Source organism: Pogona vitticeps, chromosome 5, assembly GCF_051106095.1.
Source record: "Pogona vitticeps strain Pit_001003342236 chromosome 5, PviZW2.1, whole genome shotgun sequence".
In the NCBI taxonomy this organism is placed as follows: Eukaryota; Metazoa; Chordata; class Lepidosauria; order Squamata; family Agamidae; genus Pogona; species Pogona vitticeps.
In genome coordinates, this window is record NC_135787.1 from 178,238,802 (window position 1) to 178,252,887 (window position 14,086).

General features: G+C 42.1%; 1 protein-coding gene across 9 annotated transcripts in view; it reads left to right on the forward strand.

Annotated features, from left to right (window-relative positions):
* Positions 1-14,086, forward strand: part of IQSEC3 (IQ motif and Sec7 domain ArfGEF 3) — a 202,240-nt gene that overhangs the window by 130,213 nt on the left and 57,941 nt on the right. For all 9 annotated transcript variants that reach the window (XM_072999881.2, XM_072999884.2, XM_072999882.2 and 6 more), the window contains exon 4: positions 9,294-10,387. In XM_072999881.2, the coding sequence (XP_072855982.2) occupies positions 9,294-10,387 (1,094 nt within the window). The remainder of the gene's footprint in view (positions 1-9,293; positions 10,388-14,086) is intronic.

Consider the following 14,086-nt stretch of genomic DNA (forward strand, 5'->3'; position numbering starts at 1 on the left):
GCAGTTTTTGATATATGTTAGGAAATGGTATATCAACAAACTGCACTCTATGATTTTCTTTCTCATTATTTTGTTATTTAACCCAGGAATGAAATATTGGGAAAAGTTCAAATGATTTTCCCCCCTTGCGGGATAGGTAAAATAAAGATAGGAAATATAATTGGAAATATATTGCATGAAGATTAAATTAAAAACAAATATGGATATAATCACACAAACCCACAACAAATGCCAGAGAGTACAATGCAATATAATAAATCATATAATAAATCTAGATGAGAAAATTAAATCTACAGTAAACCACAGAGAATAAAAATGAAAACAGTACTGTAGCTCTGTTTCAGTGTGCAGTCAAATCCTGCACATGAAGATTCACATCATTATGTTCTACATGTTTACTTGGAAGAAAGTCCCATTAAATTCAGTGGATTTACTCTCACATAAGTGTGCACAGCATAGCAACCTAACTAAATGTTAAAATATACCAGCTGTGTTTAAAGACATTTCTGCAGCGGTGAGCTAGACACCCCTGAGAGAAAACCTAGGTGAATAGGTCACCTTAAATGTGACTTGCCTGATAGGGCTTATACAGTACTTTTCCTCTAAAAGGATCTTTTGTGATCTACCTTTTGATTAGTGATGTAACTGTCAAAGAGCAATAAAAGGATAAGCTAACTTGGTTGCTTGTGTTTGTTGAAGGAGGTTAAGCAAGAGGACAGAGTCAGCATCCCATTGCCAGGGTGCACCATGAACAAATACCTAGGTGTGTTGGTCTGTTGCAGGAAAAGCAACAGTTACACCTTCCATATATTCATTATAGCAGAATTTATTATCTCCAAACTACAAATCTCAGCATTTTATAACAGGAAGCAATGACAATTAAAGGGATATCAAACTTACTGTAGCAGAAACAGTGGAATCTTCTTTATCGGTTGTATGGCATGTTATCCTGAGAGGGGGGTAAATGTATGTAAAAATGAAGACACAGACACAGACACAGACACAGACACACACACACACACACATTACTGGGAAGAAGGTAAATTATAAGATCATTTTACATTTTGAAAATACAGTTATGAGGGTTGCTGAACTATATTATTCTTTTTTGTCTATCATGATGAATGTTGTCATTGTCAAGCCGGTGTTGTGAGCTTCAGAGCATTCTCCTAAGTTGGCGGGGGAGGGGAATAAGACACCTTGAAACACCTTTGCATCTATGGTCTAACGTTGTCTAGTTTAACCAGTGCAGTATGTGGAGTGAGGTGTTACTCTTTGCTCTGAATCTTGGGTCTGAATCCTTTCGGGCAGATAGTTAAGATATGCTTATTTATGAAACATTGTAAAGTATCCTATTTGAGCTGTAAGGGCAATCACTTAAATGTTCTCCTTCTCTATCAGGTCCCCATTACATTACTGATCATGCAACCTGTAGTGCAGCTATTCTCGCAACCAGTATACAACTGGGCATGCAGAGAGAAGCCTGACAGAAGAAAGATAACAGTTCCATGAGTATTGTTCCATGATTATGTAATACAACAGGATACTACTACTAATAATGTGCTGTCAAGTCAATTCTAACTTATGTGTTTCCTTTCCAGATAGAGAATGCTCAGAAGGAGTTTAACATTCCCTCCTTCTGGGCATGCCCAGGGGTTGCACAGCTTTCCACATAGGCTGGCTTTACTCACAGGAGGCACTGTGAGGGATTGAATTTCCAACCTCTGGCTCTGCAAACAGATACCTAAACCACTGAGCTATCTAGCCAGTATGCCTTTCCTAATAGCTAGAACAAATAGACATTTGCTAAAGAATACCTGTATCTGTTAAGGTAATCCAACATAACTGCCCAGAGTAGTGGGTGTCCGTAAATGGGGCAATATACAAGTTCCATAAACAACTGAGCCCATCTTTCAATAGCTAGCCTAACTCGTTCATTCGTTTAGTCGTGTCCGACTCTTCGTGACCCCATGGACCAGAGCACGCCAGGCCCTCCTGTCTTCCACTGCCTCCCGGAGTTGGGTCAGATTCATGTTGGTTGCTTCGGTGACACTGTCCAACCATCTCATCCTCTGTCATCCCCTTCTCCTCTTGCCTTCACACTTCCCCAACAACAGGGTCTTTTCCAGGGAGTCTTCTCTTCTCATGAGATGGCCAAAGTATTGGAGCCTCAGCTTCAGGATCTGTCCTTCCAGTGAGCACTCAGGGTTGATTTCCTTTAGAATGGATAGGTTTGATCTCCTTGCAGTCCACGGGACTCTCAAGAACCTCCTCCAACACCACAATTCAAAAGCATCAATTATTCGGAGGTCAGCTTTCTTTATGATCCAACTCTCACTTCCGTACATCACTACAGGGAAAACCATAGCTATTCGGACTTTTGTCGGCAAGGTGATTCTCTGCTTTTTAAGATGCTATCGAGGTTTGTTATCGCTTTCCTCCCAAGAAGCAGGCATCTTTTAATTTCGTGGCTGCTGTCTCCATCTGCAGTGATTATGGAGCCCAAGAAAGTAAAATCTGCCACTGCCTCCATATCTTCCCCTTCTATTTGCCAGGACGCGATGGGGCCAGCCTAACTACTGGCCTTTAATCCATCTTTAATCTATCTCTGTCATGGTCTCAGAGCATATTAACTCCTTGTGCTGTGACTTCTCCATTGATTCTCCCCATCTGTCATTCACTCCAACTCCAGAACACCTCCTTCCTATCAATTTACTTATTCTTCCATCACACCTCTCAACAGGGCTGGCCATACTATTAGGCAGTGTGAGTTGGCTGCCCAAGCAATCAGCCTTTTTGCTTTGTAGTTATTTAAATTATTGATGTTGCCATTTTTATTTCCCGTAAGAGGGAGAACAACACTTTAGAAATTTTATGCTTTAGCTTCTAAAATAGCTTGACTGGCCGAGGGTATTATGCGTCTTTGATTAAGGAAAGTTATTTGTGGGGATGGGACTTTTATTTATACTCTATCACTTTTTTTTTTGAGCTGAGAAGAGCACAGGAGACTTTTGGAAATGTGAAGACTGAAATATAGATTGTGAAATATGTATTAGTGTGGAAGGTGTTCATTGGATTGGCCCATTAAAAATGAGGACTGAATAAAATCTTTGAATATCCTTTCTATTATGGACACGGATAGGAAAAGCCAGAAGGGCGAAGTGGAGAAAAAGAAGTGTATGTATGTTCCAATTGTAGCACTTTGATACCACCTTAATTGTTATGGCTCCATCCTATGGAATCCTGGGATTTGTAGTTTAGTGAGGTACTTAGAATTCTGTGGGCTGGTGCATTCTCCTGAATTACTTCTAAGCACCTTACAAAACTAAAACTCCCAGACCTCTATAGTAGGGAGCTACAGCAGTTAAAGTGGTATCAAACTCCTCTGTGTCGTGTAGATACACTTTTGTTTTAAAACAGAGACAATTATGGGAAAGGGCAAGATGGCATGACTCAGTCAATGGCTGAAACACTGTTGTTTAGCATAGAAACATTTTTAATTTCCAGTCCATTTTTTGCTGCTTAATAGAGTCCCCTGCTATGATTCTTAGGTGGCAGATGCACACTCTGGCTTGCTGTGTTTGTGTGTGGTCCCACGTACATGAGGCTTTTGTGTACATGAAGTAGCAGCCAGACACTTGAATGCACACACACTTGTGTATGGACGGGGTGATATCGGTTCATTTTAGCAACAAGCACATCATATGGAACCTGCTGGCAGCTGGTCTGTGTGTTACGCTTGTGACGAGGATTCATGTTCTTGTTAAAATTTTGTCGTCTAGGTGAGAAACTTCTTTTTTCAAATCATAGGATGATGTATGCCCTGGACATTGTGACTTGCTTCCTGCCCCAGCTGGCAAGCACAGTTGATGAAGATCATCATTGTGCAGAAAATACATTACGTTCCAGTAGGGAAGAATATTGGAAATCTTTATGATTCAAGAAGGTCACTCACCTCATTTAATCTAGTTTCGCTGTCATAGTGTCATGCTAAGTCTGCCAATCTGAGCACAGCTATATATTGAAGACTGTACAAGTTAGTCTTCACATTTCACGGCTTCTACTTTCAGTTATAATTAGACAGCTATTAGTTTCATGCTATATTATGGGCACAATGAGCAGAATCCTACTGGTTATCTAGCTCACCGTAAGTGCAATGGTATAAACCACAAAAGGGAATTGCCACTAATTAATGAGATGCTGCCATGTACCATCTGCCATTGTAATTCACACTAGCATCACTAAACAGTAGGATTTTGGCCGGACATATTATATCAACAGTACAGGCATTCAAAAGAAAATTGGACAACCATCTGTCAGATCTACTCTGATTTGGATTCCTGCACTGTTTGTCAAACTGTATTTTATGTTAAGCATGCACTCCAAAATGTGCCTATAACTTACTCTTAAAATTAGTTTTTGTTTAGTAAAAGAAATATGAGATCACATAGCCCATACAATGATCAAGGCATGAGAGGAAAGAAGGAAGGTTTAACTATTAATTCCATATTATATTACCGTACTTTGCAGAACTGAAGGACTTTTATCCCACGATATTTTGGACACAGAGATTTCAGAAAGGTCTGGGTGCATTGTAGGTTCCAAGGAAGGGCGAAATGGCCTACAGACACTTGGAGGTTGCCCACCCATTGTCTGAGGAGGTGATAGGGCAGCTGTTTTCAAATATTTGAAGGGATGTTTTCTTAGCTTCAAAAAGAAGAACCTGAATGAATGGATTAAAGTTACAAAAAGGAAGATTTTTGGCCAAACATATAGGAAGGACTTCCTGACAATAGTTGCTATTTGATAGTTCAGTTGAATTGTTCAGATAATTGAACTGTTTGATTCCCCTTCATTTGAGGTATTTAGACAAAGGCTGGATGATCATCTATCAGAGTTGATTTACCCATGGATTTCTTGCATCAGGGAGAGCTTGGACTTAGTGATGATTGGGTTCCTTTTCACTTCTATACTTCTCCAAATCTGTGCTTTTAGCAGTTCAGTTTTAATGTGTAGATTCTGTCTACTCCATTGATACTCTGTGTATGTTATACTTCACAAAATTTGGTCATAATTTGACACTACAATAAAAGGGGTTAAAGCCTAAGATACATATCCACATTGTAAAATTTTGTCATCAGCACTGAAGTGGCACATTTTTGTGTATTTGATTGTTCTGAAGAGATCCTATGAAATCCTCAGCACCTATGACTATGCATATCCATGAGAAGTGATTCAATCTATTTTTCGAAGTGTTGTTTTGGACTGAGTCTGGACATGCTTTGAAGCATTTACAGTATTCCAGTAGCACTAAAAGAAGGTAACTTATGAGCTCAGTTAGCTGTGATGAGCTTTCATAACTACATTTCCCTATATTTAAATGGCAAGAATGGGTAGAGGCGGATAAGTTCTAATCGCTTATGGATATGTGTTGTAAAGAAAGGCACCTTAATTAGGCAAAGTGAGACAGCCCAGGTCAGCAATTAATCTAATGCTCAGGATGAGCAATATCCATAACTGAAGTTTCCAAAACCCTCTGTGGGAAGGGGTACAAGACTCTTCTCTTCAGTATTTTGGCCCAGGCCTAACTGGTTTCATCTGCTGCAAACTGTGACCAACTGGTATGCCCAGATGGGAATATATATTGCAAGCAAAGCATGGGAACATTACCTTTTTTTGACTACAACTTCCAAAAAATGCTTTAGCCAACATGGTTGCTGCAGCCTGTGATGATGGAGTGGGGTGGGGCTGGGGAGGGGGCAGAGTAGCTTCTTGAAGCTGCAGTTCATAAAAGTGATATCTCTAAGCTCTGATCAAAAGATACAGCTGATCATTTGCTTGGGGTACAGGTGTGCATTGTGATGCACAAACGTGCATTTCCAGATGCATATTTACAGCCCATCAGTGGCACAAACAGTGCTCCCCCTGCTCACCCACACATTCTTTCCTGGAGTGGATGTTTCAGTCATTAGATGCTGATAGACAAAAGAAGGAAAAGTAAAATATTGAGCAGTGCACTCTTTTGAGTTTTCACTTTTTCTTTATGCCAAGATTTGTTAAGCCCACCAGCTGTCCTTTTGGATATATTCACAGGGCTAGGGTGTTGATAATTCCTCCAATATCATTACTTATTTATTTTAAAAATATTTCTTGATCTACATACTTGTGCAGAAGCTAAACTGAGGTGTGAAACAGAAGCAGGAATCCATGGAAATAATTTCTTAAGAAAGCAACCACAGGATCATGGTGGTTAGATTCTTCTCCATATACAGATGTTTTAAATAATGACTGTGAATGGGAAGAATAGGGACTTGTGTCAGTATGCTTAATTTTGCATGAATACAGTGCTCTGCTCATTAATGCAACCCTGTCCTCACTGCCTGGCCCTCCTCTTCAATTCTCCATCTTATTGCAGTTTAATAAATACTGTGCCAGTTTCCAGCAGGACTCTGAAGAGGAAAGTCTGCTATAAGGCAAAAGAAAAAGAAAAACTCAGTCCCAGCCTCAGTATATCTTCTTTACATCTCTAGGGGAGCAATTAGAGTTGTCCTTTCAGTTTTCTTCACCATAGTCATCCATTGTCTGCATCATCACCACCACCATTGTCATCTAATGGCCATTGGGACTGAAGCGGATCGATACATGGTGAAGACAGAAACCATTCTCTAATGGTCCACTTGTTGATCTTTTATCAGCACACTAATAAGGAGGCTGCTTTTACAAGGATTCCTCTAAGAAACAGAACATTCGGGCACAGAAACTGCCAATATGAATTGTCCACTTTGGTAGGCTTTTTCCCAATTAGTGTTTCTTATCATTAGCCTGAGTGGCTGGGTTTCTTCTATAGCCTCATTCTTCTTGATGTTTATACTTACCCCACCTGTTAAAATCAGATTTTGAGATCTTTCAGAAGGGAGAGAAGACCCCCCCCCCAAAAAAACTATTTCTTTCCTCGTTAATCGTTTTACCTCTGTTGATCTGCATGTGCATATGCGGAAATGAATTCGTTCTAGAAGATTTTCATGATTGGCCCTAATCTCTGAGGGCCTTGAAGGCTAAACCAGGAATATGCAATTTGTGAGCTTCCGAATGTTGTTGGACTACAGTTTCCAACATGTTTTATTATAGGCTATACTAATTAATGCTGATGGGAGCTGCAATCTGACAACAGCTAGAAGGCCACATTTGACCACATCTCATAAGCAACCATGTCACGGAATCATTTCCGTTGGTTTAGAGGCTGACTACATGGGCTGTTTAGCTCACTGTCTGGAGGGCTTGCAGAGACAGGCTAGTGTACTCTTAATGATGGCAATCAGACAATATCTTCACTAGAGTGCCCTAGATTACCCCTGGAGTTTTCTTACCTGCACCTTTCTGGCCCCTGTCAAGGGGCTTGCACTTTTTCCATGCAAGTAAGTTCACTCTGGTTTGGCTTGGTTACAACACATGTTATTGCTGGAGTTAATCCAAAGCAAGCCTTCCTCTTTCAGTTTGCCAGTATCACAAAGTGGCTTAATAAGCAAGCCACTACAGGATATTGGCAAGTTAACCACTCTCCCTGCTTGGGAGCGGCAGAGGAAGTGAGATTCTTTTTTTAAAAAAAGTATGTTAACTCTTTATACATCAGTTATAATTTTAAAAAAATCTTTTCTTCATCTTACATTAAAGGGCTGGTTGAGAAATCGCCCACAATGTCAAATCCACAATAGTGGCTTCAGCTGCAGACAGTTTCTTAACAGCCCTTTAGAAGAAGGCAAAGAAAAGATTTTTAAAAAAAATAACTTATGCAGCACATCAGCAATAGTCTATATATAGATAAAGTCACCCCCATTTCCTCTGCCCTCTGCCGAGCAGAGGAAGTGTTAATAGTACACATTCCTAATCTCTATCAGTTGCAAGCCAGAAAACAAGACCTCTGAAGCAGAGGTTAACACTAAGTTAGCATTATAAAAACATGAACAGTCCTTCAAATAATGTCATCAGATATTGTTCATAGATTTGTAAATATTAACACTACTGCTGTAGTGTTGACAGACAGTTCTTATTTTCTGCAGAACAGGTTGGCTCTTAAGCATGGGAAAAATCTATGAATTTTACCTTTTCTTATATTCAGATTTTTAAAAACCTCTTTCTTTCCCTTTGACATGAAGAAATTTGTGACTGTTGGGAAATACTTCAAAAATGGATGTAAACAAAATTCTCTCCCATTTCCACCATCCATATCCAATAGGTGTAGCTTTTCCCAGCATAGAGAGGACCATGTTGTATCTGCTTGTCAAAGAAAAAAAAAAGAGGTGGAAATGATTAATTAATTGGGATGGTAGAACACAACAGTACTCAAAACTCTGAGCCTGTATGGATGAATCTGTCTATTCCTGCATCTCCAGCATTCTGCTTTTTTAAATCTTAGATTGATTTCATCCGAAATATGAATATAATTTCAGTTCTGGTTAAAAAAAATTCTCAAAAATAAACTGAAAATGAATTCTCACTCCTCCTTATCTGTTTTCATCAATAAAAGCATCACGTGCCCCAAATGTATCCTTCTCCCACTGCAGTTTTTCAGAAAGCATCAGAGCCATAGGTTATAAATGCCTCTTGCGCCCAGAGACTTATTAGAGGTTGCAGTCTCACAGTTGTACGACCTCCATCCCCAGAGACACTCCCAGACATGAACCTTAGCATCTTTTAGGAAGACCTTTTCATGCTTGGCATTGTATAAAAAAATTAGTGCTGCTGGTGTCTGGGGTTATTATTATTATTAGTTTATCTTTTTTTATTTCTTTGATATGGATGCATCATGTGCTTTTAAACCATATTGTTTACTCATAGATGTTGGGATTTATTTTCTGTAATAAATGAGAAGCCCTGAATCCTAGAATATGCAAACACTTAGGGTTTGCACAAGAACTGATTGGGTGTACCAGACAGAGTAACAGACTAGGACTGATGAGGAGACTTGAGTCAAATCCCCACTCCACCATGAAAACTCATCAAAGGTGGTGCTCAAAAATTTTTTTCCTTAATATCTCATATACCTAGAAAAATCTGACTAAGGTAAGTGTGTACATACTATTTAACAGGGGAGACTATCCAACCTCTTGTTAGAATCAAATGCAGACCATTAACTTCTGAACGGAAGAGAGCACTGCAGTGCAGGGATGGGAGGAAAACCTCAAACACAAATGCAATATTGAGTCTGACAATACCATTAGAGTTATCCGTTTGGAAATAGAGGTCATGAAGACTCTTCAGAAATCAATGTCTAAAATCTTGTTTGTCTATTTCAGATCGAAATGCTAGAGCACAAATATGGAGGCCACCTGGTCTCTCGGAGGGCAGCCTGTACTATCCAGACTGCCTTCCGCCAGTACCAGCTCAGCAAAAACTTTGAGAAGATACGGAACTCGCTCCTAGAGAGTCGCATGCCCCGGCGGATTTCACTGAGAAAAGTAAGAGTCCAGAACTCTGAAAGTTTTTCTGCTGAGAAAGCTTTGATGGAAGGATATAACTTTGTTGGCATCCCCTTGGTGAGATCTCCATCTTTGCCAGCCACCATCAGTGGGGCGCTGACTGAACTGGAGGACTCTTTCACCGAGCAAGTCCAATCTTTGGCCAAATCAATAGATGATGCCCTCAGCACATGGAGCCTGAAGACAATGTGTTCCCTTCAAGATGGCAGCTCCTACCAGATAAGAGAAACATTCAGTACTAGTGCAATGCAACCAAAGCAAGACTTAGAAGCTGAACTGAAGGATCAACCAAAGGAGGAAGGCCTGTTGCCTGATACACTGCCAAAGAGCAGCAGCACCCTCATGATGGCTTTCCGGGATGTCACCGTCCAGATTGATAACAAGAACATCTCTGTGTCCTCATCTACCTCGGTGTCTATGGCCAACTGCCTTGCCAACAACACCCAGGCTGGGATTTCTCAAGCTGCCAAAATAGAAGAAATCCCGGAGGAAATGGGGAAGGAGGTCCAAGAGCCCCAAGGTGCTCCGGAAGGGCAGCCTGATCCTGAAATGCTCCAAAATAGTCACACAGTCGCTGAGGGGACCGTCAACACTAATGGCTTGGAAGGAGGGGAGGCGGAGCAAGAACAAAGGATGGTGCAGAAGCTTGAGTTTGGATCTAACAATGAGACGGGACAGAACAAGGGTTCAGAGGCTGAAAATGTGGACAACTCAGAGCAGCTGAGCAGCAGCAGCACCTCCACCTCAGCCAAGTCTGCCTCCGAGTTATCTTCGAAGGAAGCTCTGCAGGCCATGATTTTGAGCCTTCCCCGATACCACTGTGAGAATCCGGCCAGCTGCAAATCTCCGACTCTTTCCACAGATACCATGAGGAAGAGGCTGTACCGCATTGGGCTAAACCTCTTTAACATGTAAGTGGCTAATAATAATAAAGCTTTTAATCCCTCATGGCTTTCTTCCATTCATGGCAAAGAGAGGCTAGTAAAAACAATTAGGTTAGACTTTGTTCCAGATGCATTGCATTTACATATAGAGGTCCAGCCATCTAGGGGACCATAGCCATTAGATTTGAGTCAAGAGTGCTGCACTGAAGCTCTGCCACAGATGTGGAAAGAAAGGATCCACATCCCGGCAATTAGCATCTAGAGTGCTTGAGATAGACCTCTGGCTGTCATCCAGATAGGGTGGTTTGAGAGCGAGCGCTAAATATCCCAGTTACCATCTGTGTTGTTGTTTTTTTAAAAGGAGATTAACAAGAGAAATTACCCCAGTTTTCATGCTCTCTGTAGAGAGATTTGACACTCTGGCCTGAAAATTTTGGCTCTTTTCTTTTAGTGGGTTTACAAAATTTCACACTAGATAATGGGTAACGTTCTTTGAGAAATAGCTGTAGTTCTGAAAACAACAAGGGCTCAACGACGTGAAAAGTGGACTCTTAGGATAGGAAAAAAAATCAGCTCTGGATTTATAGAAGTAGGTTTGGTTTTCAAGGATATACTTTAGAGCAGGGCTCAGGGAACTTTTTTACCTTTAACCCCCCCAAAAATTTATATACGCTGACATTACCTCCTTGATTTGAAAGGAAGGATCTCAGTCACGTGCGGCCAGTTGAGCGCCGCCACCGAAGCCTCACCACCCACATCTGGGTGGTGGTGGCCACCTTCTCCACTGCCTGGGGGGGGCTGCACTCAGTCCTCGGGGGTGGCTCCCCTTCTCCATCGGTGGGCGGCTCCTGGGAGGCTGTTGAAGAGCAGCAGGTGACTCGCCCACCAGGGGCACCCAATGCCGCCTCGTGCTCCACCACCCGCAGCTGCTTGCTGGGGTGGCCATGTCACACCTCGGCATCAGGGCTCCCTCAGGCCTCGCTGTCGAAGCACCACAACAGCTGGCATGGAGGCGATGCCAAAGGAAGCCACACGGCTGGGCAAGTGCCACTGCCACCCAACAGGCTCCTCCAGGAACAGGGTGTGGGGTGGCAGCCCGGCGCCAGGAGTCTGAGTCTGGCCCAGGCTGCCATTGTGGCCACACTTGCCCCCCTCTACTATAATCCATCTCTCCAGGCACTGGAAGGAGAGGCTCCTGGCCAGGGCGTGCCGGCCGCTCAGCCCGGCCTTGTCCTTCACCATGGCCAGCCCTGCCACTGCCACCTCAGCTGCCGCATGCCACCAGCTGGGGCCCATTGCCAGCTGCCATCCGCCGTGGCTTGGTTGCAACCGGGCTGGAGAAGGGGGCGGGAAGGAGGTGATCAGGCAGCTGGGGAACCCCCATCTGGGCAGAAGAAGAGGAAGAGGAGTAGGAGGGAAGGGGTTAGGGTCGCATCCTTGTTACCCCCAGGATTTTCATTTTTACCCCATTTGGGGTAATTTACCCCTGTTCCCTGACCACTGCCTTAGAGGTCCAATTTTGGCTAGAATCCTCGACACCTCAGGAAACTTTCACATGAGGTTAGGGAGTTTTGTATGGGCTGAAGCCTGCATCCTGTCAGAGATAATTGGTACTCCATGTTAATAGCGAGTGAAAGCCTGAGGGAGAGAGACGAAAGAGGAGTGGGCTACCATGCTTCTCTCTCTCTCTGTAGCCCCAGTTTTGTTTGCTTTCCTTCTCTGATGCCCATTTCTCTTTTCTTATGTCCCTCTTCTTCTCTGCCCAAGGGGTTTATGAGTGAAGGACAGGTTCCTTTTGCCTGGGGACTGGACTGATTGCTTGCAGAAGCCATTTGACATTGGACTGAGGGCCATAGGTTGCCCACTTCTTCCTGGAGAGAATATTGTCATTTGCCCTAATATCGTTTCATCATGGTTGATTGTTGTTTGATTAATCAGATGATAATACAGTAGTAGTTGACATATTTCTATGAGTGCTCATTTTACTTATATGAACATGAAAATGAATATAGAACTTATTTTATTTGTTTATTGCCACTTTTCATCTAGAGATTCCAAAGCAATGTACCATATTGCATATACAAACCCAATATTACATATTAAAATCAAGTAATAAAATCTAAAATGTCAGTAAAACATTTTATTCATTCAAGGCATTCTACGCTGCGGGTTAAACCGCTGAAGCCTCTGTGCTGCAAGGTCAGAAGACCTGCAGTTGTAAGATCAAATCTACGCGATGGAGTGAGGCCCCCCCCATCACTTGTCCCAGCTCCTGCCAACCTAGCAGTTCGAAAGGATGTAAAAATGCAAGTAGATAAATAGGTACCACCATGGTGGGAAGGTAACGGCGTTCTGTGTCTAGTCGCGCTGGCCACGTGACCATGGAGGATTGTCTGTGGACAAATGCTAGCTCTATGGGTTGGAAACGGAGATGAGCACCGCCGCCTAGAGTCGGACATGACTGGACAAATTGTCAAGGGGAACCTATACAGCATATACAAGAGTTCATCTCCCAGTATCTTTAGAAAATTCCTATATATGCATAGTGGGTTAGGCAGATAGAATGAAACCAGATCTGGATTATTTACAGATTTTTATAGCTAAGTGGGGATTCAAACCCAGGACTGATATTATATTCACTGGCTTCATGTGAATAGCCTTTGCCAGAAGGTAAATTTTGGTTGTCATGAGAATGAGAAATGTCATTTTTTGGTTCTCCTCCTCTGCAAGAAGATAACGTTTTGGCTCTTCAGGAGTTTTTGCATTTGCTATGAAATCAGATTTTTGCATAATATTGCCTTGGACTTTCAAAATGTAGAAGCACTACATGAGTTGTTTGCATCTTTTTAGTCAATCAGCAATCCTTCTATGCTTCCTGTGCATTCCAAAAGGGAAAAGCACTCATTTCATGCAGACATTCTGTGCAAAAATATAGAATCAATAACAAAAAAGGTGTTTGCTGTCTTATTTTTGTGCCACTATCAGGTACTTGACAGGTTCTCTCAAGGCACCCTGTTTCATCAAGGACAAGAAATTTTGTGAGATTCCTTTACATTTCAAACCTTTCAAATTAAACGGGAAAAGAACTGCCTTGAGTCTGCTGATCCAAAGCATTTGCTGTGTGCAGAAGCCATGGAAGCTTATGCATACAAATCTCTCTTTGAAATAAAGTAGTTTTAAGTTTGATCTGAAATGAATAAACTAGCGAGCAACAGCTGGTGTTCCCTAAGACTACACTTGATACCATTTCAGGAAGTTCAGTCAGGAATGCTGTTAGACATCATGGTGGGCTCCATTGGCTGCTGATCTGTTTCTGGGCACAATTCAAAATGCTAATTTTAACCGATAAAGCCCTAAACAACTTGGGTCCAAGGTGTCTCAAAGACATGTCTCCCTTTATGAGCCTGCCCAGCGATTAAGATAATCAGATGAGGCCTTTCTCTGAGTCCCACAGATGCATTTGGTGGCGACCCAGGAGGGGACCTTCTCTCTTGCTACTCCCAGACTTCAGACTCCCTCCCACAAGAGACCAGACTGGACCCATCTTTGCTGTCCTTCTGCAAGCAAGCCTTTCTTGTCTTCTGGCAAGTTTTCCCTTGGCAACTGGCTGCCTGAGTGGGGTTTTTTTAATGGATGATGGTGCCTCACTGCTTTTGAACGCATTTTTGGTGTTAGTTTTGTTTACTGTCTTTTACTATGGCATTTTTAGCTTTTGATATTGTCTTT